At 53.6% G+C, this 25,934-nt stretch overlaps 1 protein-coding gene across 6 annotated transcripts in view; it reads left to right on the plus strand.

Annotated features, from left to right (window-relative positions):
* The first annotated feature begins 1,513 nt into the window (after window positions 1–1,513).
* NFATC2 (nuclear factor of activated T cells 2) overlaps window positions 1,514–25,934 on the plus strand; it is an 82,999-nt gene continuing 58,578 nt past the window's right edge. Inside the window, exons 1-3 of one of the 6 annotated variants that reach the window (XM_038158764.1) lie at window positions 1,514–1,821; window positions 16,207–17,233; window positions 18,521–18,689. In XM_038158764.1, the coding sequence (XP_038014692.1) occupies window positions 1,758–1,821; window positions 16,207–17,233; window positions 18,521–18,689 (1,260 nt within the window). In that variant the 5' untranslated portion in view covers window positions 1,514–1,757. Of the gene's footprint in view, window positions 1,822–7,343; window positions 8,528–16,206; window positions 17,234–18,520; window positions 18,690–25,934 lie in introns of those variants that run through there. The other 5 variants (XM_038158766.1, XM_038158760.1, XM_038158763.1 and 2 more) reach the window with 5 other exon arrangements.

Genomic DNA, 25,934 nt, shown 5'->3' on the forward strand with positions numbered 1-25,934 from the left:
GGCCGTGACCGGGAGAAGCCTCCAGGCACGAGCCTGAGGGTCCGGTGCAGTTTTGGGCCCTGCCCCGCCATGCAGGGCTCAGGAGGAGCATCCTCTCGGGAGGGCGGCTCAGCCCCGCGGCCGGGCAGGAGAAGCTCCGGGGTGCGGGCGCTGCCAGGGGGTCCCGCTGCGGGCTCGGGGGCCGCTGTGGGGCTCGGGGGCAGCCGCGGCCGGCGGGGTCCCCGGGCCGGGGCTGCCCCGCTCCCGGGGGAGGCCGGTTGCATAAGGTATTTCCGCCCCGACGTGTCCAAAGATGACAAAGGATAGGAAAGTGAGGTGCGCTGAGTTTCCCCGGGCCGCCTGCAGTTGCTAGCCTGCAGGACAACAAACGCGAGCGGCACAAAGTTTGATTGCGATACCTCCTCCTTCGAGTGGATTTGGGGAGCGAGGGAGTGAAAAATGGAAATGCGGGGCGGGTGCCAGGCAGCCCTCCGCGCTCACCCGGCCAAGCCCGGCTGCCGTGACTCACCGGGGCTCGGCTGACCCCGGCCGCTCTCCCCGAGGGGCCGCGGAGCTGCCCCCTCCCCGGAGGATCGTTTATATGTGTGTGACCTCCGCATCCCTGCTGGAACGAGCTCTGTGCAAGTGCCCGGAGATGCCGAGCCCAGCGGCAGAGAGAGGCAGATGCTCCTGACACAGCAGTGAAATCCATACATTGTGACACCGCCGCAGTTCATGACATCCCCGGCTTTATTTTCCTGTTTTCTCCTGCTTTATTTTCCTGTTTATACATAGGACGTGTAAACACACACGGGTTGTCTTGGTTTCGGAGGCTTCCTTGGCTATTTCGTTCTTGCTAAGCTCCACGTGTATCAGTGGAAATCCATGGGGTTGCTCCTCTCCTAAATTGATCTAAAAATAGGAACAGAGAGAGGTCTGTGCAACGCCGCTAAACAAATTCACCGCTTCTTAATTTTTCTTCTCGTCTTTGTATGAAGAATCGAGCCAGTGGTAATTAGAAGCCAAAACCTGTGCCAGTAACAAGATGGGTATTAATAGAGTGCCGCTGAATTTAAAAGACATAAATATAAGCTGGGGACTTCGCTTTTCTGAATGATTTATTCAAAGGTAAAAGCAGCAGCAGCCTGAGCTTGTCTCTGCTGGGAAGAAGGAAAACTTCTGCACAGAAGCCCCGTTGCTTTGAAAGGCTTTGCAGTTCCTGCAAGTTTTGTTTAAAAAGCACACACTGGGATTTTTAACATCATCCATATTTCTTTCTTACTCGCTCTCTAACTTTCTGCTCAACAATTAAGTGCTTGTGCTGCAGACTGAGAAAGCCGCAGAGCTGCCTTGGCCCGGAGCTGGGAGACGTCATGGATTCCTGAGTGTGAAGTTGCAGGAAAGCCCTCAGTTTGGGAGATGGAGGCGATCCAGGGGTTTCCATGGCACTGGGATAAACAGGAGGAAACAGTGAGGGAATCCCGTTATTTTACAGCATTCAAAGACTATAAACACTCGGAGCAGGGAAGGAAGTGGCCTTTCCCTCTCTAGTAACCCTCATCTCAGAGCAGAGAACTGACTTCACTTCAGGAACACGCTCAGCCCAGTTCGGATCCCTCTTTGCACCTCCAAACATTTACTGAGGAGGCGAGCAAGAGGGGTTCCCTCTGTCCGGGCGGCACTGCTTGAAGATGGTTTAAAGAAGAATTTTTTTCTTTTTTCTTTTTTTCAAATTTTTTTTTTCTGCTATAGATTTTATTTTTTTTTTTAAATTCCCGATGCAGCGAGAAACTGCCTGCAGGCTGGTACACTACCACCACATCATGAGGTCTATGGATCAAGGTAGGGTGTGCCTGCTGCGCGTCCGGGTGCTGCGTGCGTGTCGCTGCCGTGCCGGGGCTCGCTCCGTCCCAGCCGGGTGGGCAGGAGGGGCTCCCGGCCAGGAGGGCCCCGGGGGAAGGGACGGGGCTGCCTTTAGGTTCGGTTTGGTCTGAAGCGATCCGCCACGGCGGTACGAATCCGTCTGGAGCGGCTTCCTTTAAACTCCAGCCAGAGGGACTCTCCTCTTCCAAGCCATCACCCCAGGAGCCGCGCTGACTAACCCGGCCGCTTAACCCTTGCGCCGCCCGCCCGGCCCGGGGGCTGGGGGCGCCGCTCGCCGCCCCGGGCCCGCCGGAGGCTGCGGCAGCGCGGCCGGCCCGGGGCTCGGCGGCCGCGGCGCCCGGGGGTGCCCGGGGGTCCCGTCGGGGCCGGTGCCCGCGGGGCGGGGGCGCGGCCGGGCCGGGCGGCGGGCGGGGGTCGGGGCCGGGGGCGGCGTGCGGGCTCGGGGAGGAGGCAAGAGTTAAGCGCGGCGAGAGGAGGAGCCTGCCCCGCCGTCAGCCCCGGCCCGAGCCAGCGGCCGCTCCGCAGCGCGGCCGTGCCCGCCGCCGGGGAACCGGGCAGATCCGGGGATGCCGCGGCTCCCTCGGGCATCCCCCGCGCTGCCCCGCCGGGCTGCGGCCCCGGGCAGGGCCGGGCAGGGCAGGGCAGGGCAGGGCGCGGCCGTGCGGAGGCGGAGGGGCTCGGGCTCGCACGGAGCGCGGCTCGGGGCGCCTCTCCGGGCCGTGCCGGGCGGAGGATGCTCGGTGCGGGGGAGGATGCTCGGTGCGGGGGGAGCCCGCAGCCCCGCTCCCGCAGCGAGCAGCGAGCCCGGGCGCTCCCCCGGCGCTCGGAGCGCTGCGGCCGCCGGGCGGGTGGGCTCGGCTGTGACAGCGCTGCCGCTGCGGGGAGCAGGGGCAGGAGGGGCAGGAGGGAAGGGCTCTTCCGTCGGGCAGCTCCATCCTCGGTGCCGGTTCCCCCGGGCGCGCTGGCAGCGCCGCTCGGAGCTGAGTCAGAGCCGCGCAGGCTGAGCGGGCTCCGGGGCACGGGGCACGGCTGCCTTTGAGGGCCCTTGGTAGCCGCTGTTTGTTTTCTCCTGCCGGAGCGAGCTCCCCGGGCACCTGCCAAAACACACTCGTTAACACCTACACCCAAAGGGGATCGTCCGAGAGCTCCGACTCTCCGACAAGCCAATGGAAAGACTCTTGAGTGGCTTTATACCGCCTTAGGATCAGGCCATTGCCCTGCCTCGTATCTCCTCGGCTTTCTCCAGACAAAACTCCCTCTCTCCTGAGCGCTGCAGCTGCTCTTAGTCACTCTCGCAAGAGCCCGTGGAAGTTATTTCACAAAGGAGACTCCGTGCTCCGGTCAGGGCCCTCACCTGCTGCAGGACAGCAGCATCCCAGCACGGGGCAGCACCGGGGGCAGCACCACCACCCCTCCCAGTGCTGGGCAGCTCTGCTTTCCCCAGGGCCCTGCAGCCACAGCCCAGAATGAAAAGCACTAATTTATTTCTTATTTCCAGATCGAGTAGTTGAGACCCCAGCAGCCAGGGGAGCAGTGCAATCAGTTGCACGGCAGAGCCTTGAGATGCTCCAGAAAGAACATGCTCCCGGGCCCAGAATGTATTTGTGCCTGGTGCAAATGCCTGCTCCTGTCAGCGGCGCAGGAGTGATGGGAGCAGCCCCTGCCCCTGACTTGCCTCTGTGTCACAAGGCTGATCCCAACACTTCCACAAGGAAAAAGCAGCATGAAACTGCAAGGGGTTAATAATACATGGCATTTCTGGGATCAGACTCTGCCTCTGGGAGGATTCCTGCACCCACAACAAAGTGTTAGAGTCTTACTAATGCAGGGTGTGTAAATGATGATGTGTTAATAATTTTAAGCCCTTATCCCCTTCTGTGATTGGAGCAGGCTCAGGATGAGGAATGAGGGCTCTGCACAAACACCCTGCCAGCACAACACTGCTTCCGTGCCTTTGCTCCCCGAGCTGGGCTCCAGCAGGTCCCAGACACGGCAGAGACCTTGCCCAGGTGCCCCCGGGTCCCTGGGGCATCCTGGGGTCCCAGGGCTGTGAATTCTGTCACTTGACCTTTCTCTCTGCCAGCCCGTCCTGTGGGACACCAGCCACAGCCAGCAAATGACTCCAGAGTCCTTCGTGCAGGGCAGGAATCACATTCACAGATGGGACCCTGTCAGAACTGGAGCACTCTTTTATAATATTCCAGCAGATATTCTAAGTGAAATTTCATCACTCATTTTTTAAAAAATAGCCAAGGATAATAATATCCTAGAACTTCTTTTCCACTACTGGTCTAATCTATTTTTTTAAAACTATGATATGTGCATTCCTTTGGTTTGCCCAGCAGACTTCAGAACTTAATGGGAACGTGGAGATATGAGCAATTTTTCCATTGTCCTTTCTTGCCAAACCACTCTGAGCTTGAAATTGGGGGGTAATATCTGTGACTCAAGCTGACCCCAAAATTGAAAAGTAGTGCGTGTGCCTGTGCCTCTCAAGGGAGCTACCAGATATTTCTCCCTTCTCTCCCTCCTTTTTTTTCTCTAATAACACTCCCCACTCTGCAGACCAAGCAACCAGTCACTCACAGGCTGAGCTCATTTTAAAGAGCTTGGATTAAGTCCATGTGCAAGTTTTAGTTGCCTGTTAAATTTCTAATGCCTGCCACATACACCATTAGAACACTTAGATTTTTAAGACAGCATTGACTCATATTTTCTTTGGGTTTTAGCAGCTAAATAGACATGCAGCTTTCTTAATCCGCTTTTTTCTACCTCTTTTTCTCTTAAAAAGTTTAATGCGAAGGTATTGCAGTAGTAGAGGTCGAGAGTAAATTATGTATCGTGTGGGACAAATAATAATTAGCACGGACGTTTCTGAGATCAAATAGAATTTCTTCACCTCAGAGCATCCTCTGCTCCCTTGCGTTAGTGAAGTTATTGGTGCAGGGAATAGAGTGGGGCAGTACAAGTAGGAACTGAAAATGGTCAATGAGAAGTTACATGGGCAGAGCATTTAAACTGTGAGAAATATGTGAAGTACTCTCTAGCTCCCAGTTAGTGTTACACTGGAAGGGTTCTTCTCAGCTTTGTTTTTGGATTCCCCGTCCCCCAGCACCTAGGTAGTTCAGTATTCACATTCTTCTGAAGTTTTATTGAAGTGCAGACCTGCCAAAGGCCAGCACGGATCCAAGAATGTGGAGAAGGACTGCTTCCATCCTGCAGTTCCCTGAAATGGCAGCGCCGTGGATCTCCAGCTCTGCTCTGTGTGGAGCCTGCTGCAAGCATACGTGGCTGCAAATTCTGTTAATGCTGCCAAGGACAGGCTTTGCTTCAGTCCTTCAAACACCTTTTTGGCTTATGAAAACAGCTTTACAGAAAAACCCCGGAGCAAGTGCTGACTCCTGGATCGCAGGGTGGGTGCTGAGAGCCTGAGCAGAGCTGGGACCACCATGACCCTGGACACAGGAGAAATGCATGGAGGATCCCTGGGGAAAAGAGGGCTCTGATGTGATAAAGATTGAGATTTAGGAACACCAAGCAGTATTTCTGGTCTTTGGACACTGTGCTCCAGCCCTTCCCTCCAGCAGTAATGGAAATCAAGCTTTGGGAAGCGTTTGTCACGTTGTTTGGGTTTTCCCTTTGATGTTTCTGAGTGGATATGCTGGGCTGAAGAGCCCACAGTCTATTTCAGTCCAGGAGCTCCCCTGCCTTTCCTTCACCACTAATTGTTAATGACAGACTGTGGGCAGTATTTGTCAGTTATGTACTTATTAACAGCTAAAACTTAATTCAAAATGTTTTATTTTCACTGTGGGCTCAAGAGCCTGTTTTGGGTCTCAACTAAACTCCACTCAGCCTTTGGAAGGCTCCAAAAACTAGAGCTGTCACTTGAGCTGGATTCTGCAGCTGCCTGCACCTACCAGCGGCTTCATGCCCCTCTAATATTTAGGTCAGATCTGTATTTTGTGCATTTGGAACATTTCTGCTCGAAATAACACACAGGTAGGTCCAAACCCAGCTCACAGAGCGTTCCAACTCACATCTCTGTGCTCCCAGAGCATGTGGAAACTCTGTTCCTGGAGGCTCTGAGCGGCGATCTTACGGGATCCGTGTCCTGGTGTGCCCCGGGAGCTGCAGGGGGGAGCAGCAGGCACACACTGCGTTACAGCCTGGTGGCTCCTGCTCCCTGACATCTGTCGAGCTGTCTGCTGGGCAAAAATCCTTGAATCCTATAAGCGGAGCTAATTCCTAGGTTTCTCTAGCACTTTTCTCATGGCTGTCTTGTCACCCTCACTCCTGGGCAGAGCAGGAGCGGTGGTTCCGCGTGTCAGCAGCGAGACTCTCGCATGACACGCTCCTCTTGGAAAGCAAAAGGTACATTTTCCATTTCTGGAGTATTACTAATCCTAGGAGTAGCTGAGGATAAGTTTGAAGTTTCCCATGCCTAATTGGGAGGTAAGGGATGGGACAGAGCTTCAGCAGAAGTCGGGGTTGTCTCCCCATGCCCTCCTGCAATCACCTGGAGCTCACTTAAAAAGCCCAGCGTTTTGGTGGCATTTCTTTCTGAGGCTAATCCAATTGGTGCTCTCCGGTCGTGCTCCGTGTGGTGTCAGCTGTGAGGATGACAGCTCTCTTTAGTGCTAAGCCAGGATCAGCAAGTATATTTTGTTTTTCTAATGAATTTTAAATAGAAGAGGCGATGATAAAAGGCCAGTGCTCAGCAAACGGCAAGGATCACTGGACAACAGACACAAACAATGCAATTTAATAGATGTTTAAACAATTCAGAACAAACCAGGCTCTCAGAGAGAGCAGCACAGGTTCCCCAAGGGGCTGGCAGTGTCTGTGAATACCTCAGTGAACATTCTGTCTGCAGGCTCCCCTGCCCTTTCTGACAGGCCCTTTTCCCTGTCCCCCGGCACCTTCCAGTAACAAACTGATGCCACAAGGGCTGATTCTGGTGTGGCTGCTGCCCAGCTGGCCCGATGCAGGCTCCCAGCAGGTTTGGCTGCTGCCCTTTCAGCCCCAGCCCTGAGTGCTGGTTCTGCTCACCCAGCAGTGCCCCTGCTGCCACCCAGAGCTGCAGGGGCACCTGCCAGTCCTGGGCTTCTTCAGAAACTTGGTGAGGAACCTGACTGCAAACTGCAGGGAAAGTCTGAGTTCTTGTCCTCTGGACGAGCACAGGATGGAGCAAAAGGGTGTGATGAGAATGATTTGTCATTACTTGGCTGGACACATTAATGAGAAAGGCAGTAGGTTATAAGCCCAGCTGCACAGATTCTGGTTCGTGTGTGCTTTAAAACAGACTTTCTGTGACCTTAGACAAGTAACGAAACTTAAAGATTTGTCTTGCAGTTAATGCTGCCGTGCTGACAGGCTTAGCAAATAAAAACAAGCTGAAGTAAACACCAAAATACTTTTTTAATGATCTTGGTCCCTCTGCCTTTGCCTCCCTGCCCCGTCTACAGACTAGGAGCATTTTTCAAACTCACAGACCTGATGACAGCCATCCGCACACTCATAAAGGGCACCACACAAACAGGTAAGCGAGGGAGCAGCCCTCTGCCCGCAGATGCTCTGAACACACAAACCCAGGGTCCCCAGTCCCCCGCGAGTGAAGCCACTGCTGGTTGTAGCGGCCGCCCCAGGGGCCGGAGCTGTCGGGGGGCAGCGGCCAGCACCCCGTGCGGGGCCAGGGCAGATGGGATGAATGCAGTCAATGTGCCGGAGGTGGCTGGGGGGACCCGGGGAAGCTGGCAGCACCCGGCTGTGGTCAGCAGGGAACGCGGCGAGCGCCCATCCTCTGAAACGCTGTTTGTGAGCGAGGCAGGAGGAGAACAGAGCCCTTGTGCACGACGGGCCCGGTGCCTCTAAAGGTGCTCCAGCGAGGAGAGGCCGCTCCGTGCTCCCAGGCAGCCGCTGGTGCCGCGGCCTGCCGCGGCAGCGGGAGCACATGGCGAGGGATGCGCGAAGCCTGGAGCGGGCAGGGGCACGGCCGGGGCCCTGCAGCCCTCCGCCGAGAGGGGCTGCGGGCCAGACGGCCGGTGACGCCGAGCGTGGGGCAGCAGGGCGGAGATGCTGGGCCGAGGGGCGGCATTCCCGGAGCGCCGGTGCCGGGCAGGCCCGCTATCCCCGCGGCTGCCGGCGGGGCCCGTGCGGTGCTGCCGGGCCGGTGCCGGCTCCTCCCCGGGGGCGGCCCCGGCGCAGGTGGCTGCGAGGAGCAGGAAGCTGCCCCGCTGCCGCCCGTGCTGTGCCGAGCCGTGCCGTGCCGTGCCGAGCCGAGCCGGACCGAGCCGAACCGAACCGTGCTGAACCGTGCTGCCCGGGGCTCGCCGCCCGCACCCGCCGTCGGGGCCCCGCGCCCGCCGCAGCCTCCCCAGCCAGGGCATTTCTCGGTGTTTCCTCGCGCTGTTCCCTCCGTTTCCCCGCTCTGACCGCCCGGCTCTCGCTGCCGGAGGCTCCGCCGGGTCGCGGCTCTCGGGGCAGCCCCGCTCCCGGGCCGCCATGAGCGCCGCGGGCCCCGGGCCCGGGCCCGGCCCCGACCCCGGCCCGCACCAGGGGGGCCCCGGGCACGGCCCCGGCCCGGCCCGGCCGGACAGCCCGCAGGAGGAGCTCGACTTCTCCATCCTCTTCGACTTCGACTACGACCCGAAGCCGATCGAAGGTTGGTGAGGGGCCGCCCGGGTGCGGCGGAGCCCCCGGCAGCTCCTCGGGGCCGGGCCGCGGCCGTCGGGGGCTGCCGGGGCGGCAGGTGCTCGCCCAGGGCCGCCGCACCGAGCGCTCGCTGTGGGGCCGGGGTGACACCGAGCGCTCGCTGTGGGGCCGGGGTGACACCGAGCGCTCGCTGTGGGGCCGGGATGCCGTGTGGGGCCGGCTGGGGCATGGCCGCTGTCCCCGGGGCCGGGCAGGCGGCAGCGAGCGGAGGCGCTCGGCACGGCCCGGCCGGGCTCTCGCTGCCCCCGCGTCGAGCCCAGCGGAGCGCTGGGGCGTGCAGCCCTCGGAGCTGCTGCCCGCCCGCAGCCCGTCCCTCCTGCACGGCTGGCAGCGGGCCGGGCACCGCTGGCTCCAGCCTGGGGACAAACTGCAGCGGCTTAAGTTGAAGTTGAGGGAAAAAGAAAGGTTTGCGGACTGTTCTGCTTTTCTGGGCTTATGCTGTGATGCTTCAAAGTGCAGCGGCAAGCGTTTCCTGGCTTTCTGACTGGTAATGCTGTCTGTTGGTGGTACTAAACAGGGATACTTCCCGTGAAATATAGATTTGTGTCAAGCAGACAAAGCCGAAAGAGAGGACCCAGAGGAATGATTTGTTGGGATATTGTCTCTAAGATACATTGGTTTGGATTCGGCACAGTGGAGAGCTGGTGTTTCCCTGGGGCATCTCAGAGATGTTGTGTTCCTTTGAAGGAGGAGACCCTTGAGACCTGAATCGTGGTGTCATCAGTGAAATGGAGAGCTGTTGCTGAGTTTTGTTCTCTCTGTCCTCCTTTAAGTGTACAGATGTGCACCAGCATCAAAGCTGACTGGGGATGGTTCATGCCATCAGGTGGACAAAGCTGAACTTTCTTTCAAGGTTTCATGTAGATCAAAATGAGCTACAATAAATCCACGATGGGGAGGGGTTAATGGTTTTAATGAAAATACACTGATGTCAGTGAAAGCTTCAGATGCTGGTGTGTTCACATCTTTACAGTAGACAGTGCTGCTGTGAAGCCTTAAGTGGGGAGTTCTAGAGAACATAATCACACGTAGGTGGGGGGGTAGAAAGTTTAATCTTCAAACCACATAAATGCAGAGCAGTGTGTGCTTGTTGTAGAAGTAACTTCCTTCTTGAGCCTGCTTTCTTCACTTTTGAATGACTGGAAACCATAATTAGTAGTAATTTTGTTCCAAAGATGGAAATCATTAGCATTAAAACAAAAAAAAAAAATCCCAATCATATATATATGAGCATTGTAATCTGGAGAACATTCTCCCTGGCTTTGAAAAGGCAGCAGCTCCAGTCTGTAAGCAATCCAGGATACACCCGCAAGCTTTAATGTACTGAAGATTAAAGCATGTTTACATGAGAGCAGAAAATGGTCCATTTCTGAGCAAGGGCTTTGTCCACATGCTGCTGGTAACTGATGCTCATTGTTCATGTGCAGTCCTGGCCTCATCTGAACTGCACTTGGGCAAACGAGTTCTGTGCAGAGAAGGGTTCAAAGTGGAACCCAAACCAGAGGAGTGGGTCCCAGCACTTCAGTTTGGTTCCTGCCTTTGGAGTCCTCCCAGCCTGGGCTGCTCCACCCCCTGCTCATGACAAGTCCTGAAATAACAGATCTATAAGCATGCTAAAAGGGACTTTTTAAATTAAAAAAATATGGAAAAATGCAAATTTTGGGCTCTAGGAGTGGATTGGGGTGAATGTTTATTCCTGATAAACAATTTTTTGAAAAGTTGGAATTTGGAAGTATCCATCCAAAGTTGTGTTTTAAAAGTAGGACCTTTATCACAGCTTGTTGTCATGGGGATGCCAGAAATATCCTTCCTGAAAGTGTCTGGCATTCTGTAATGCTTGTGTGTGCCTGGGCCAACAGGAACTGCTATGAAAGCAACAGGGAAAAGAGGGGTCACCAGAAATCCTGCAGTCAGTATTATTGATATTAGATGTTCCTCTTGAAACCTGCCACTTCCAAAAGCAGCAGTGCTGTAGGGAGTGCTTTTTACCTTTACTTGCCAGACTTTAATTAGCAATCTTCTCAGGATTTGCAAAGAGACATCTGCTGAGCTCAGGGGCCTGCCTAGGTGAACAGGATTTGGGGAGTGTGGGCAGGGCATGCACTGCTTTCAGGTGGAAGCTGCGATTTCATTTGGCCATTGAGGATGCTTTCTGTGTCCTTTGAGCAAAAGAGTGTGAGGTGCATTCCCTGCAGAGTTCCTGTGCAGGTGTTTCTGGTGGTATCAGTGACAGCCCAAATTCTAGCTGGTTTCAAACACGCCAGGTGAGCTAATGAGCGTTTCCAAAGGAGCTCCTACAAACAGGGCTCCCAGAGGAGTGTGATCTGATAGCTGCTGCCTGTGCTCTCCCCTGGCACCTGTTGTTGGCTGCTGAGAGACAAAATGCTGAGCTGCAGACAGCGCTCTGCTCCAGCAGCTCCCTCCAGGCTTGCTGGGCTCACTGGGCGATGATCTGCTGAGAGGTAAAGCTGCCACATCATTTTTAATGTTTGAGGTCAACCCTTTTGGGAGCCGATGTTCTGAGGGATGTTCTGCAAATCCAAACAAAGCCTGTGTTTAAATAAGATTCCAGATGAAACCCTGAGACAGCAGGTAAGAATGCAGATGGGAAGGAGTATTTTCTGGAGGCTCAGGCCCTTGCTGTAGCTCATTAGACTCTGAGATTGCATCTGGTGATAGGGATCTAGAAGGTCTGTGTGTGTGTAGTGTAGAGAGGGGAAGCAGGGAGCATCCATAAATATTAATATTCCCCCAAATGCTTGTTTGTATGTAGACAGGCTGCCAGGGACATTGCCACGTCTTGTAGGTGTCAAGCCCTGAATAATTTGCCTCGTTCCTTTTTTTTTCTTCTCCCAGATGCAAAGCTATTAAAAGGAAAAAAAACTGAAAGTGCATGCAGTTGGGTCCTGGGGCTGGCTCAGGAACACAGGAGGCAGTGTTCAGCGCTGCCATGAGGAAACAAATATGCACATCCACCAGAGAATTCCAGATTTCACTCAGGAAACCAGCCCTCACTTGGAGCTTCCAAGCAGTTAGTGTAAATAACAGACAACTCAGCTTTTGAAAAATGCAAAGAAGCTCTGGACTGGCCCCTTCAAATGACAATGAGCAAGTTAATTAAAAAAAGAAAATCGACTCTTTTACTTATGCAAATAAGGGACTCCAGTTAAATCCCGGGAGCTGCAGCCAGCGGATGTGAGGTCAAAACCCAACTTGTGCCCCTGCCCTCCCTGGCCTGCTCAGGGCTATCTTTAGCTTTTCCTAGAGGATGGTTTGGATAAGGCCAGCGTGGAATGCGGCCGCTGGGTGGGCCTTTATTCCCTCATTTCATGCCGATTGTCGCATTTGGCCGAATGGCTGGCCTTGAAGGCGCTGCCTTGTGTCAGACCAGCGCACGGTGGCCCTCCCCAAGCCATGTGTGCTCACACTGCTGTGGCCCTGGGAGCCTTCTCCTTTCTGCCCTTCAGAGATGTGTGAAAAGGAGTTTGGTAAATCAAGGGTCAGGTCCTTTGGGACTGAAATCCCTCGATCTCTTTCACCTGTGGTTCAACTCTCCCAGGGTTCCTAAGGGCACTCCTGAGGGTCTCCGCCTGGGAGGCTGCCTGGCTGCCCCAGGGCTGGTGGAGCTGCCTGCACCCTCCCTGGCCTGGCCAGAGGAGCTGCTTTGCTGGGTATTTGCAGTACAGGGGCATCCAGACCCTGCTTCATTCCCTGCTGTGGTGAGAGAGACAGTCGTGGGGGTGAAACCTGTGGGGAAAAGGGGCAGTGAGAGCTGGCAGCTTGCAGGCAGTTTGGGTGGGATCCCAGAGGGCTTGGGCATCAGACTGCTCTAGGAAGAGGAGCTGAGTGGCACGGGGAAGGATGTTTGCTGGCAGCAAAGCTGACTGAGAGCACGAGGAGGTGCCAGTGCTGCCTGGGTGTGAGACTCACTTTCTTTTAACCCCCTGTGAAAGCAGAAGGATCTTTTGGTACTGAATCAGAGGGTGAATCAGCAGTGAAACCTCAGGCTGGGAAATGCTTGAGTGCAGGGAGGGGGGAAGTGCTGGAGCTGCCCGTGCTGAGGAGCTGTCTGTGGGATATCCATCAGAACAGCAGTGGAGAGGACAGTGCTGTGCTGGAGTACTCCAGTCTGTGTTCTGGGATGCAATATGCAGAAATGGATGAACTCTGGAAGGTGGCACGGCCTTGGGAGCAAAGCTGTATCTCAGAGTCTCTTCAGTCCTTGGAAAACACCTTTGCTGGGCTGATCCATCCCATGCCTGTTCTCTGTGAGGGCTCTCCCTCCCTGGGGAGCCCAGCTGGAGGGTGGCAGGGCTGTTCCCTGCCGTCCCAGTGTGGCAGAGGGCCGGCAGCGTGAGGTTTGCAGCCCTGAGCTCCTGCTGCCCTACCCGGGCTCACCTTGGCAGCTCAGGGAGAAGCTTGAGTGGTGCTGGGGCCATCTGCCTGGAGCCATTGCAGTGTCCTGGGCTCTGTGTCCCCACTGGCATCTGCAAGGGCAGGGAGGAAGCAGCTGAGCTGCTGGCCAGCATCCTCTGCCCCTCACAAAGGCAGGCCCTTGATGCCGTTCACAGAAGCAAGCTGCTGCTGGTGATGCTCCTCTCCTGGCGCTGTTGGCTCTGCTCTGCCCTTCCCTCGAGCGGATTCCTGACCTCAGCCGAGGTGGCCGGGAGCAGAGCAGCCAGTCCCCTCCTGCTGAAGCAACAAGCAGCATTCCTGCAGATTTCCGCGGAAGAGCCGTTTATCTGTGGGAGCGGCGCTCGCTGCCTCAGCGCCGTGCCCCGCATCCCTCCCCGGTGAGGTCAGAGCCGCGCGTAGCATCCCCGGCGTTGCCGTGGGGACCGACCGCGGCGTCACCGGCGTGGGCAGCAGCGGCCGGGACAGTGACCGCATTGTGCCTCTGCAGCTCTGCGCGGCCGGGAGAGCTCCCCAAAGCCCCGAGCCGGGCTCCTGACGAAGCCGAGCCGATGAGTCAGGGCTCAGCCTCTCCCCTGCTCAGCCCTGGCAGCGCCGCTGCTGCTGCGGGCACCGCTCGGGGCAGGGCAGGGTGGGCTCGGGGGGCAGCCGTGCCCACGGGCTCGGGGCAGGGCAGGGCAGGGTGGGCTCGGGGTGCAGCCGTGCCCACGGGCTCGGGGCAGGGCAGGGTGGGCTCGGGGTGCAGCCGTGCCCACGGGCTCGGGGCAGGGCAGGGCAGGGTGGGCTCGGGGGGCAGCCGTGCCCACGGGCTCGGGGGGCAGCCGTGCCAGGCTCGGGGTGCAGCCGTGCCCACGGGCCCGTGTGCTGACAGCTTGCCGTGCGGGCACAGTAAATACTGTGCTGCACAGAAGCTGTGGGTGTTGGCTCGGCCGGGGCTGGGGCACGCTGGGGCTTGCTGTGTGTGCCTCACTCACCCCTGCAACGTGGGTTCTCCGGGAGGGCAGTGCCAGGGTGAAAGTGCTCTCTGAAACGCGGTGTTTCAGGGGTAAGCTGAGAAAATGTGGGCTGCCTGAAGCCCGGGTTTCGGTGGGCTGTCACTGTGGGTGAGGGGTGTGTTCTTTATTCAGCAGACTTTTAAAATTACGCGTGCACATTCAAATACATTTGTTTGTCCCGTACCCCTCAACATGAGCCTCCCCCCGCTGGCTGTGCTGAGTTTTGGTTCTGTACCTGTTGTCTGTACCTAGATAATTCAGTTTAAGGTGTGGAGGGCAGCTTTAGCTGTGGGTGTGCTGCGTGGGGAGCTGAAAGGCTCACCTGCTGCTCGAGGTGAAGCTGTTCAGCCTGGAGAGGTTTCTGCTCCTGCTGGTCACTGCACAAATCCTGCCTCGAGCCTGGCACCCAGCCTGGCTCTGCTTGGGGCTGGTTTTGCCCCCTGGCATCAGCTGGAATGCGGGTGGCTGTCCCCAGAGCGGTGGCAGCGATGCTTTGAGGCTGTGGGGGGTGTGTTTCTGCTCACTGCAGAGACTGATGAGCTCTGTTCAAAGGGAATCTCAGCAGCGATCTCGAGGCCTGATGTGTCAGACCTGAGTGATGGGGATGACACACGGCTCCCGAGTGCCAAAGCTCTGAAATCAACAGTGCTAAAAATATGTTTGGCTCAGAGTTCAGTGACTCGTTGCTGTTTTCCTATCCCCAAAACAGCTGTGTGCTGGGATTAAAAGCCAGAGGGAACCTTAAGAAATGTGCAAGCTGGGCTGTGCAGCTCCCCTCCTGTCCCAGCCATTCTGTGTGTTGGTTTGTTTGCTCGGCTCTTGGGGTTTCCCACTGAACACAAAGGCTCAGCAGTTCCTAAAAATGAACAGAAGCCTGCTGAAAATAAGTTAAAAATCTCTCTGCATGTAGAAGTTTCACTAGGAACTTCTGCTACTTTTGCAGAAAGCACAGTCAGCTCCTGCCTGGCTTTCTGTATGGTATTTTCTCGTGGGAATTGCTGTCTAATGTCATGTAGGAGTTAGACAAAATGCTGGAACAGTAATTTAAATATTTAAATGAAACCCTCTGCCTGTGGCATGCACTGACCTGTGCCCAGAGTGAGCAGATAGGGTGAATTAATCCCAAATTGTGGAGCTGTTTCAGGTATTTCCTGCTGGATACACTGCAATCTTTAAAAACATATACAAATCCTGGTAATGTTTTGTATGTTTTTGTGTGATGACAAATATTCTTCAGCTCCCAGGCTGGGGCAGCTCCAGGCTGATGTCCATGGGAATACCTGCCATGAGTCTGGGGTGCCACTGCCATTGCACACCCTCAGCTGTTGGGGCCAGACTGGAGCGGGCTCTGCAGTGCTGGTGGGAGTTCTGTGCTCCCTGGAGGCATCCCTGTGCTCTGGGCAGAGTTTGCAAAATGAGAATCTCTGAAAATGGAGGATTTTTGGTAGAGAGAGAGAGTTCTACTGAGCACTTACTTGTTATTGTGTATTTTTATAATCCCTGTCTGAAAATGTTCCCTGGGCTGAAATTGGAATGTGATTGCCCTTAACCACAGGGCTGGATTCTTTCTCCCTCTCTCTCTTCTCGCAAATATTTGTGAATGTGTTTTCTGACTCACATGGAACCTGTCACCAAACTTGCTGTCATGATACAGAGCCAAACAAATCATCACACAGAACTGACTTTTCAATTGAAGAGTTTGAGCTCAGCTTTGGTTCCTGAAGCCTTTCCTGGCTGGGTTTGGCTGTGTAAGGAAGGTGTTTCTCCCTTCTCCAAAAGCTGTTCCTCAACATTTGGTTTTCTGTAGACCTGTTTGGATCGATTTTGTGGTGTGCTGGTCTCAGTCCAGCTCCTGGTTGGCAAAATGTGACCAAAGTCACAGCACCCGGGGTGTCCTTGGCAGGAGGGCAGCCCTGCTGTGGACAGAGGGGCTGACACGCTGCTGCCCTGCCCAGGGGATCCCTCAGGTGAGGCTCAGGCAGCAGGAGCCTGGCTGAAGGTGTTTGCAGTGCTTCTGTCCACGCTGCACCTGCCCTGAGCACTTGAGCTTCCCTGGCTCTTAATCCCGTACTTCTCGCAGGCATTAACTGCACTGAAAAAGAATTTAATAATAAGCTAATATCAGATCACAACCAGTTTATAAATATGCATTTTTTTAATCCGTGATTGCTCAGCTTCTGTAACAATATTTACAGTCTTAAAGAGACCCTTCTTTTTCCAGAAGAACCGACTCCACATAAAACCAACAGCCCACCCTCTGGAGTTACATACGCTCATGATGTCTTGGACTGTGGCCTCAAGCCATGCCCCCTGCCTTTTCCTAGCCTTTCTGCAGATCCCATGGGCAGATATGGACAGCCAGATAGCATAGGGCCAACACCTACTCACCCTGCCAACGCTGCAGGGGCCTCTGCTCCGAGCCCTAGGATTGAAATAACTCCATATCATGAACTGATTCATTCGGGGGGTCCCTTGCGCAGCAGAGACACAGATGTTCTGTTGGTAGAACATCAGCCAAACTCAGCCACCACTAGCCCGAGGGTTACCCTGCCTGTCCCTGGCTTTGAGGGCTACAGAGAACCACTGTGTCTGAGCCCAGCTAGTAGCGGCTCCTCTGCAAGTTTCATTTCAGAGACAAATGTATCTCCTTGCACGTCACCATGTGTTTCACCAAATAATGGTCCTAGTGATGACCTTTGTCCACAGTTTCAAAACATCCATACTCATTATTCTCCTAGAACCTCTCCAATAATGTCACCACGAACAAGCATCACGGAGGAAGCCTGCTTGGGACGCCATTCACCCTCACCTTGTCCCAACTCAAGGTCCTCGTCACCAGGTGCAAAGCGGAGGTTCTCTTGCACCGGGCTCTACGGCACCCAGCTGCCCTCCGCCTCTCCTCGGCAGTCACGGAGCCCCTCTCCACAGCCCTCTCCTCGGCTCCCCCTGAGAGAAGACACCTCCGCAGTGACTTACACACAGCTGGCCAGCGCTCCCCTTTCCATGGATGCTATGAGCAGCCTTCCCACGGATCCTTCCTGTGGCGTCCCCACGAAGATCTGGAAAACCAGCCCCGATCCTTCGTCCATGTCTTCCCACAAAAACAGCATTCCGTGTCACGTCTTTCAGACTGTCGACTTCCACGGGCCTTGTGAGCAGGAGGACAGGAGAAACTCAGCCCCAGAATCCATTCTGTTGGTCCCTCCATCCTGGACAAAGCAGCTGGTGCCCGCAATACCGATCTGCAGGTATGTAGTCCTTCCTGTGGGTGTGTTTTCTGTGATTTTTCATGGTTTGGTGTCTTCTGTCATGGCTGATGATCCCCAGGGAGTGTTTTCTTGGCCAGGTCCTGCTGCAGGCCAGACCTGAGTGCTCGGGGGCAGCACTGGTTAGTGGGAGCCTGGTCCATCAGGATTCTGAGATGAGAAAGTCAGGGCTTTGAAGAAACATCACCAAAGAGGTTCATTGATAGCACAGTACACTACAAATTTTGAAATGATTTGTCTAAATAGCAGATTGCAGACAGTCTTTGACAAAGGCTGAACACTAGGGTGCCATCCTGCTGCTCTTAAAATGGTGGCACTGCGTTTGTAAAGTCACAAATTTCCATCAAGGATGAAAATGCTTTAAATGATGCCTGATTCCAAACAGAGCTCGCTGCTCCAGGTCAGACTGAGCATGCAGTCAACTCCAGTGACTTAGTGTTGGTTGTTAATTTGCCAGCGTTCCCTTAGCCCAAATCTCAGCCCTCCGTTGTCTGGCTCTGTGGCATCTGCCAGGAGTGAGGGTGCCAAGTGTGTGACTCTGCTCGCAGTCCCTGCTGGCACCCTGTCAGTGCCATCCTGCTGGGCTCTGAGCTTGTCCCAGGGTGTTCCTGACCTGCTGACCACAAACTGTGAGTGAAAGAGCACAGGCTGTGACGTTCCTTGCCTTGTCAGACCGGTCCTGGCAGCAGCCTTCACTCACAGAGTGAGAGTGGTTTAAAATCCAGTGCAGGCTTTAGTTGTACAGTGCACGTTTCATGTCATAAACCCTTGTGTATTTTCATAACAGGAAAGCTAGTACCAGGTAAGAATATTTAGCATTTTATTGATGCGTATTTTAATATTTATGGAAATTGTAACAATTGTTAATTTACACAACTGGTAGGTAGTGGCAAATGGAGTTAATATTTCACAGTACGTATGCTGTGATCCAAGCTGGAGTCACACAGCAAAAGCTAGGTAGAAGAGGGGGATCGTTGAAAAAACAAGAGCTAGGTAAAAGAGGGGGATCTTTGAAAAAATGTGTCTGCTACAGATATTTCTGTTTAAGGAACAGAAATATCTTACTCTCTTCTGCAAGGAGATGGGCCCACAGAAATTGTCTTCTCAGCAGAGCTCCCAGTGAGGTGTGAGCAGTTCAGCATCATCTCATGGGAGTCCAAGCAGACTCCTGAATGTTTCAGGTGGGGTGCTGGGAGGAAGGAGGGACCAGGCTTTGAGGAATCAGGTTCTCAGAGTCTCCCTGGTGGTGTGTCTCTGTCTGTGTCCCAGCTTGCCCGTGCAGTCCCTCCCTCCCCTGGAGTGGCCCCTGTCCAGCCAGTCGGGCCCCTACGAGCTGCGCATCGAGGTGCAGCCCAAGCCCCACCACCGCGCGCACTACGAGACCGAGGGCAGCCGCGGCGCCGTCAAGGCTCCCACCGGGGGCCACCCCGTGGTCCAGGTAAGGCTCTGGGGATCTCCTAGGGGAAAAGGGGGGGCAGGTTCATCTCTGAGATGCTCGCTGGGGGCTGTCCCTGAAGGAGGAGCGCCCCGTGAGCTTTTGGATGTGCATTAAGGGTGTGAGCTGAGCGGTGGCGAAGTTCAGGACTTCGGGAAGGTTGGTTTGGGTTGGCTTCTGAAAGCTCAGAAATGTGGGCAATGTATCTGCTGCCTTTTCTGGGCTGTGTAAACCTCGTGTGATCCCCTGTCGCGACTGTCATAAGGTGCCTGGGAAGTCACTGCTGAAACAAGTGAGCAAAATTCAGGCTGCCAGTGGTGGAGAGAAGGAATTCGTCCCTTTGCTGACCTGAGAGCTGAATGAGCTGAACCCTTCTTCTGTTTGGAGTGTGAACAGCTTTTCCTTCTCCTTTCAAAGGGTGGTATAAAATACTGGCTGAGTAGCTGTAGTGTAGCCAAGTGGGGGCACATCAGTCATTTCCCTCATTTCCCCTGTTTTCAGCCCGTGTTTCCTGAAGGAAAGCCAAAGCCAGGCTGGGGTCGGGGCTGTGCTGTGTCACAGGAGAGTGCTGGAATGATGTGTGGAAGCTGAACAGGTCAGCCACAGCCTCAGCCCTCACTAAACAAAGTTGGCTGCATCCCACAGATGTTCCTGACACAGGGCTTGCAGGAACCAGGAACACATTAACATTTATGTGTAATTTCAAGCATGTGATCAATACCACTAATTTCACTGGGTTGATTTGTGCTTAACTTCAAGCATATGTTCAGTATTCCCCTGCAGGCTCACCCCCTTTTAAAATCAAGCCATAAATTGTTAAATCAATGAATTTGTTTGCTTTGATGGAGCTGGACTTACATGTATGGCCTGGGTATTTGAGTAAAGGGTGCAGGCTAATAATAAACAGCAGTCCCATTTGCCATACCTCAGTAGTGCAGGCTTTTTGGTTTGGGTCTGACAAGCTCACAGCCTCCTGTGGTGTGTTTGAAGCTGCCTAGAAGCACGAATGATACCAATCAGCACTTGCTCCTTTCTCAGTGTGCTTGCAACTACAGTATCACTTACCCTCCAAGGTATTCCCATCAACAGGGACCTTATTGCAGTGAAGGAGTTTCTTGTGACATGAGGAAATAGAATTTGTTTCCTTCCTGCAATCAATATCAATCAAAGAGGCATTTATATTTTCTGTTGAAGACAGGAACCAATATTGCTAGTTTTATCATAATTTGCCATCAAGCTTCAGGATCTAACACTATAAATTCAAATGTCCACTTTAGCTCCCTGAGCAGATGTGCCTCTGCACAGCTGGGCCTGCATCTGGGGAAAATATGGACAGTTTCTTTCTGAAGGTTTCTTGTAAAGCTGGAAGTATTTGTTGAGTTTGTGTTCACTTGAACATAACCAGGTTCACATGGGTGCCAAGTAATGAGATAGTTGCACCTGTATGGTTTATGACATCTCAGACTGGGGAGGCCAGTAAAATCCAAAGTTTTCATGTCAGAAGTTATTTGGCTTCAAGGGATCTTTTTTTTTTCCCCTCTCCTTCTTTTCCCTCTGTGAAGTTTAACTTTTGTGTTCTTGTTAGATGTAAACAGAGTATTTTTCTAAAATACAATCTCTTCTGAAACAAACCTGATTTTAAAAAAGCCTTCCAATAACCCTCCACGTGACTAATTACCAGCTGAACCTGCTGGCAGAAGAGATCTTGGCTGCTTTTTGCAGCATGGTGCTGCCCTGCAAGATTTAATTTTTGGAAAATGCATTTTGCATGCAGATTTCTTCTTTTGGGTGCTCTGCAGCTACAGACCAGCAGGTCTCATATCCTCCAAGCCTTATCTTGTGGTTTATCTTTCTGATGCAGCTTCCTCTTCTTCACGTGTCACGCCTCGAGTTTGTGCTCAAGGCTCTGCACCGGTTGTGCACTCCAGGCATGGCAGGAGAAGGGTCTGCTGATCAAAGCCTCGGGGAAGCTGGGCGGGTGGAGAGGGACATTGGCTGTGCCAGGAGGAGGGGGAGAAGCCCTGCGTGCTGTGGAATGCTCACATATCTGATTTCAGGGCCGTGTAGAGTCCCCTGGAGAGGCACAGGCTCCCAGCTCAGGTGTTTGAGTCGCTCCTGGGAGGTGCCTACAGCTTGTGTTAACTGTAGGGAAGATCAGGTTTTAGGGGTGTGAGTTGGATGTGAGTATCCCCTGGATGTTAAGGTGCTGAGGATAGCCAGGAGACGCTTTGTAGCCAGGACAAAGCTGAGGTTTCCATGCTCCTTCCATCCTGCAGGTCCCCCTGGTCACCGAGGCCACAGAGGAGGGAGAGGCACGTTTGGTTCTCAGCTCTTTTTCCCCAAAGCTGTTTGTTTGTACCCAGCTGCTCCAGTCAAGGCTGTGCAAGAGCCTGTCCACTGGGAAAGGCAGTGGCTGTGCAAAGAGCTCGTGGATGTGACTGGGATAGAGGTGGCAGGGCAAACACAGCCTGGAGTGTAATGGCAGAGGTTAAATCCCCACTGTTTACCTTGCTACAACATCCAAATGCAGAGCAGGGCTGCAAAACCCCCATGCTCAGGTGAGGGCAGGGCAGGCACAGGGACCCCCAGCCCCTCCACCCCTGTGTGCCAGGCTCCTCCTTGCTGCTCCTCTCCAGAGCAGGAAAGCTGTGCAGAGAGGGGCTCCTGTTCAGCACAGCCAGCCCAACGTTCCCCTGGGTTTAACTTTAAAAATTGTGGTGACTTTCACTGCCTCTTTTTATTTTTCTTATTAAAAAGAAGCTGGAATGGCAGAGTTGTTAGTGGAGCTCACAGGAGCTGCTTTACAATAACAAACGTATGTTCCACTTTCCTTTTATATTTGAATTTTGCCGTCTGTGTTTTCTTGTGGTTTCGCAGTCAAAGGAGACATTGTTTCTTAGCCTGGGCTTCCCATGGGGCTCTGACTTTTAACTGTATGTGACTTCCAGCATTCAGCTAATTCATTGGTGTGTTAGTGAAACCAGAGCCTTTGATGGAAACTCAAAACCAAATCACAGCTCATGGGGCGATTCGCGCTCTCACACGTGGGGCCAGAGCGCTGCTGCTGAAACCCTGTCAGCCCACCCAGGGGGCTTTGCTGCCCAGGGCACATCCCAGCAGCTGAGTTTGCCCTTTTCCCCACCTTCCCGAGGCCCCTGTGCAGGGAAGGGCAGGGCCGGGCTGTGCTGGAGCTGGCTGGTGCTGCACAGCATCTTTGTGCCGCTCTCGTGGCCACCACTCGCCTGGTCTGGAGATGGGTTTGGCTCCTGCAGGGGTTTGGGTGTGACAAACCACTGCACCTTTCACCCCTGATTTACCTGCAGGGCTTGGTTGCACAGTGGGATCTTTGTGGGGCCTCTTAGGCTTTGAGCTCTGGGCCCTGGGTTTATTTACTGCTGTTCCACGTGCTGCTGCAGGGAGTGATGTGCAGTGGCCAAACCAGAGGTTTCAGCTGCAGCTGGGAAATTCTCTTCAGAGCTAAAATGCCTTCAAATGTAAGGGCAGGTCAGCAGCCCCTGTGCTGTGCTGCAAGCACGGCTTGAATTCTGAGTAGAGGTGAATGAAAAGCTCTCACTGAAACTTTTGAGCCTAATTGAGAATACATTGCTTTTGATGGAGAGGAGTTTTGGCAGACGTGAGGGGAAGCAGCATGTACCAGCTGGTTTGAGGGGGTGCCTGTGCAGGTTTTGTGGGTTACAAGTACTCCTGGCAGAGGCAGATGCAAGGTTTAGTTATTCTTTCCTGTAGGTTCTCACTGCAGGACTGTGCATGGGGGGTCAGAGTGCAAAGCTGGAATTTCAGATGTGGGCACTTCCAGCACAGATCTCACCCCATCCAGAGCTTGCTGGAGTATCTGCAGGAGGAGTTGACACAGGGTGGGCAGCGTCCTGTAAACTCCCACCAGAGCTCTCTGCTCACAGGCTTCCCTGCCCAGCTGAGCCTCCAGTTTCCCTTGCTCTCTCAAGACTGATGGCTGTGCAGCTGGAAGTGCCCGTGCCAGGTGAGGGCTCCCAGCCAGGTCTCCTGTGTCATGGGGAGGGTCCTGCTCACCAGGCTCAGGGTGTTCAGGGGATGGCAGGACTCCTCCTGCCTGCTGCTGCTCAGGGAAAGTTATCTGTGGTCTCTCATTCTGAAACCACTGCTGAACCCTGATGCTTCCAGCAGACCCCAGTTGTTCTCTCCAACCGTGCCTCGTGTTGTGGGTTTTAGCATGAAAGAAACCCACAGGTTTAGGAGAGAGGTTCCTGAGGCTTGCTATTAATTTTTTTTCTTTTTTCACAAAAATGCTTTTTGGCCAAGATATTTTCAAGATCTGGCTGACGTTCAGTCCATTGTCCAGTGCCTGAGCCAAGGCCGTGGTGGGTTCCTGGGCCCCAAAGCCACCTTGCAGGAGGCCCAGCACTAAGCCCTGGCACAGGGCTCAGCTCTGGGGTTTGGTTCAGCGCAGTCAAATCGATCATTTTGGGCTGGGATTCATCTCCAGGATGCTCTTGGTGCTGCCACATCCTGCCCCTTGTCACCATGGCTGTTAAGCTTTGTGGCACACCGGGGTGGCACAGGAGGATGCTCCTGGGGAAGGATGAGCTGAGTGTGGCAGAGGAAGGTGAGGTTTTAGAAAAGCCCTGCTTTGCCACCCTCTGCTCCGCTCCAGCTGGGCTGGGGCTGGTTCCACAGTGCCTCTGACAGCTGGCAAGGGTCCAGCTGTGCTAACTGGTGCCAGAGCCCCATGCTGAGGGGCTCCCCCCATGTCATTCTGTCGAAATCTTCAAATTTTCACCCTCTGGTTTCCTCGTGGCACAGTGAGTTGTGTCGTGCTGGGGAGGTTCAGCTCCTTTGTCATGAGTGTGCATGGAAGCGCTTTAACAGCACGGTTGGTTTTCTTAGCCAGCTGTGAAAATGAGATCTCCAGATCCTCCTCCCTGTGCACTGCGCCTCTTCTTTTAAACTGTCATCTGAGATAGTCAAAGCATCCTGAAAACAGGAGCAGCTCTTCACAGGGGCAGGGCAGCTGGAGCCCAGAGAGGAAACGACTTGCTTACACTGCAGTGTGAGGTCAGTCGGGAGCAAACCCTCCTGCCTGCTTTCTCCCAGGAGCTTCTGTCTCTGTCCCAGACAGAGACATTAATTATTAGTATATTAACCCCATCTGAAAGCAGAAATCCCAGTGGGACACTGGGACTCTGGTTGTCATTTACTGTGAGGAACAGCAGAGCAAGTGAGATTCAGCCCTTGGAGTTTTGACTAAACTGTCACTAAAATAAGAAACACTCAAAACTGAGTATAAAAAAAAAAAATTTAGCAGAATCAGATGTTCAAAGGCTTGTCATGGGAGGCCTTTTTAGACAGCTTTAGTAGGGAGCAAAAGGAACTAAGGCAAAGATTTTCCTCTGGTTTGTGTTCTTTTGCAGTGTCCCGAGTACATTACATTGAACAAAACCATGTGAGAAGATTGGGCTTTGTTGCTCAATGTCAGCTCTGACTGAAGCAGGCAGAGGAGCTGCTACATGACACAGTGGCTGGACGAGGTCTTTGTTGAATTCCTGACAGTTATTGATATGCCACTCTCCCTGAGACAATGCAGTGACATTTTCCATCTCGCTATGAGTATTGTTGAGCAAAGACCTCCCCAAAAAAAATCCTTGACATCATTGTGGTCAGCAGCTATTAACGATGGGGATTAACGATCCAAATGTGAGGCTGGAGCTGCTTGCAGCAGGAAGGGGGGGGGCAGAAATGGGGCTGTTGACCCAGAACATCTCCCAAGCTGTGCCAAGGGAGATACAGGCTAGAATTAAGGAGGAAGTTTTTCACAGAAAGAGTGGTCAAATACTGGAACCATCTGCCCAGGGAGGTGGTGGAGTCACCATCCCTGGATGTGTTTAAAAAAAGACTGGATGTGGCACTGGGTGCCATGATCTGGTTGAGGTGTTAGAACATGGCTTGGACTCGATGATCTTAAAGGTCTCTTCCAACCTAGAAATTCTGTGATTCTGTTGGGGTGCTTGCAGGACAGGGTCAGTATTCCCTGTCAGCATTGCCTGCAGCAGGGCAGGATGGGGTCAGCATTCCTTGTCAGCATTCCCTGCAGCAGGGCACAGAGCACCATGGGTTTCTCACTAGGCTTTGGCTGCTCATCCTCTGCAGGACCTGGGAAATCATTGCCCCTCTCTGGCCTGGCTGCTGGGTAAGAATAAAAAAGTGATCTTATTTCTTTCCTAGGAATCTCTCTTCTTCCTGCTGATAATGTAATTCTACATAAATTATAATAATATTTAAATTCAAGAAAGCGTATCCCAGATTGAAAGATCTAAATTTCAAATTGCACTGGTTTCCCCGTGTACAGCTATGTTGTATCTACAGGTGATCACCTACAGAATCTTTAAGGATTTGCCTTGCTTTCTGGCTCTGCTGTCAATTTATCCCTTGGTCTCAGCACAGTTGAGCAGTGTGGCAGCCTTCACTTTGTGCAGCACAGCAGTGACCCTGTGCTTCACGTCCCCCCAGCCAGGGGCACTGCCAGCTGCTCGGGTGCAGGGTTTGGGTCATCTCAGCACTGGGTAGGAAATGGTTTAGAAGGGAATGAACACCTCGGGATTTAAGTGCTGTGTATTTGGGGCTGGGGTCTCAGTTTGTGAGGAGAGCTGAGTTTTGGAACAGGGCAGGAGAAATGTTTCATGTGCCTGAGGTGTGCTCCCGATGGCTGCGGTGCCAGGGCCATCACGGGGTGGTTTTGGTGTGTAACTGAACAAACTCAGCAGCTAAGGGCACATCTGCTCATTTTGCATGCAGAATTGCACAGGTGCCTTCTGCAAATGGCACTCAAATCCCCCCCTTTCCCAAATTTGACTGGTATTGATCCACGGATGGAGTACAGAATGAATTTGATTTCTGCAGAGGTGAGATGATGCTTTTAGTCGTGCCCCACATTTCCATTTTGTTTAGAAACCCAACCATAGCAGCAAACCAAACAAGAAAAGTCTCCTTGTTTTCGGAATGATGTTATTTGTTTATCTGCCAAAGTGCTTTGCATTTCCTCAGGTCACAGACCAGCCCATGTCTGGCTGTGTTAATATTGTAAGGGTTAGGCAAAAGCAAAGCTTAAGAAAAATCCTTCAACTGAAAGAAATAGGATCTTAAAGTCCCAAAATAGAGTATGGAAAGGTACACATCATGTCTGGCTTCTCTTTCCCCTTGTGGCAAGTGTGACTCAAAGGAGTTGGGTTTTTTCCAACTCGATCTGTATACAGT

This window comes from Motacilla alba, chromosome 20, assembly GCF_015832195.1.
Source record: "Motacilla alba alba isolate MOTALB_02 chromosome 20, Motacilla_alba_V1.0_pri, whole genome shotgun sequence".
Taxonomy (NCBI): Eukaryota; Metazoa; Chordata; class Aves; order Passeriformes; family Motacillidae; genus Motacilla; species Motacilla alba.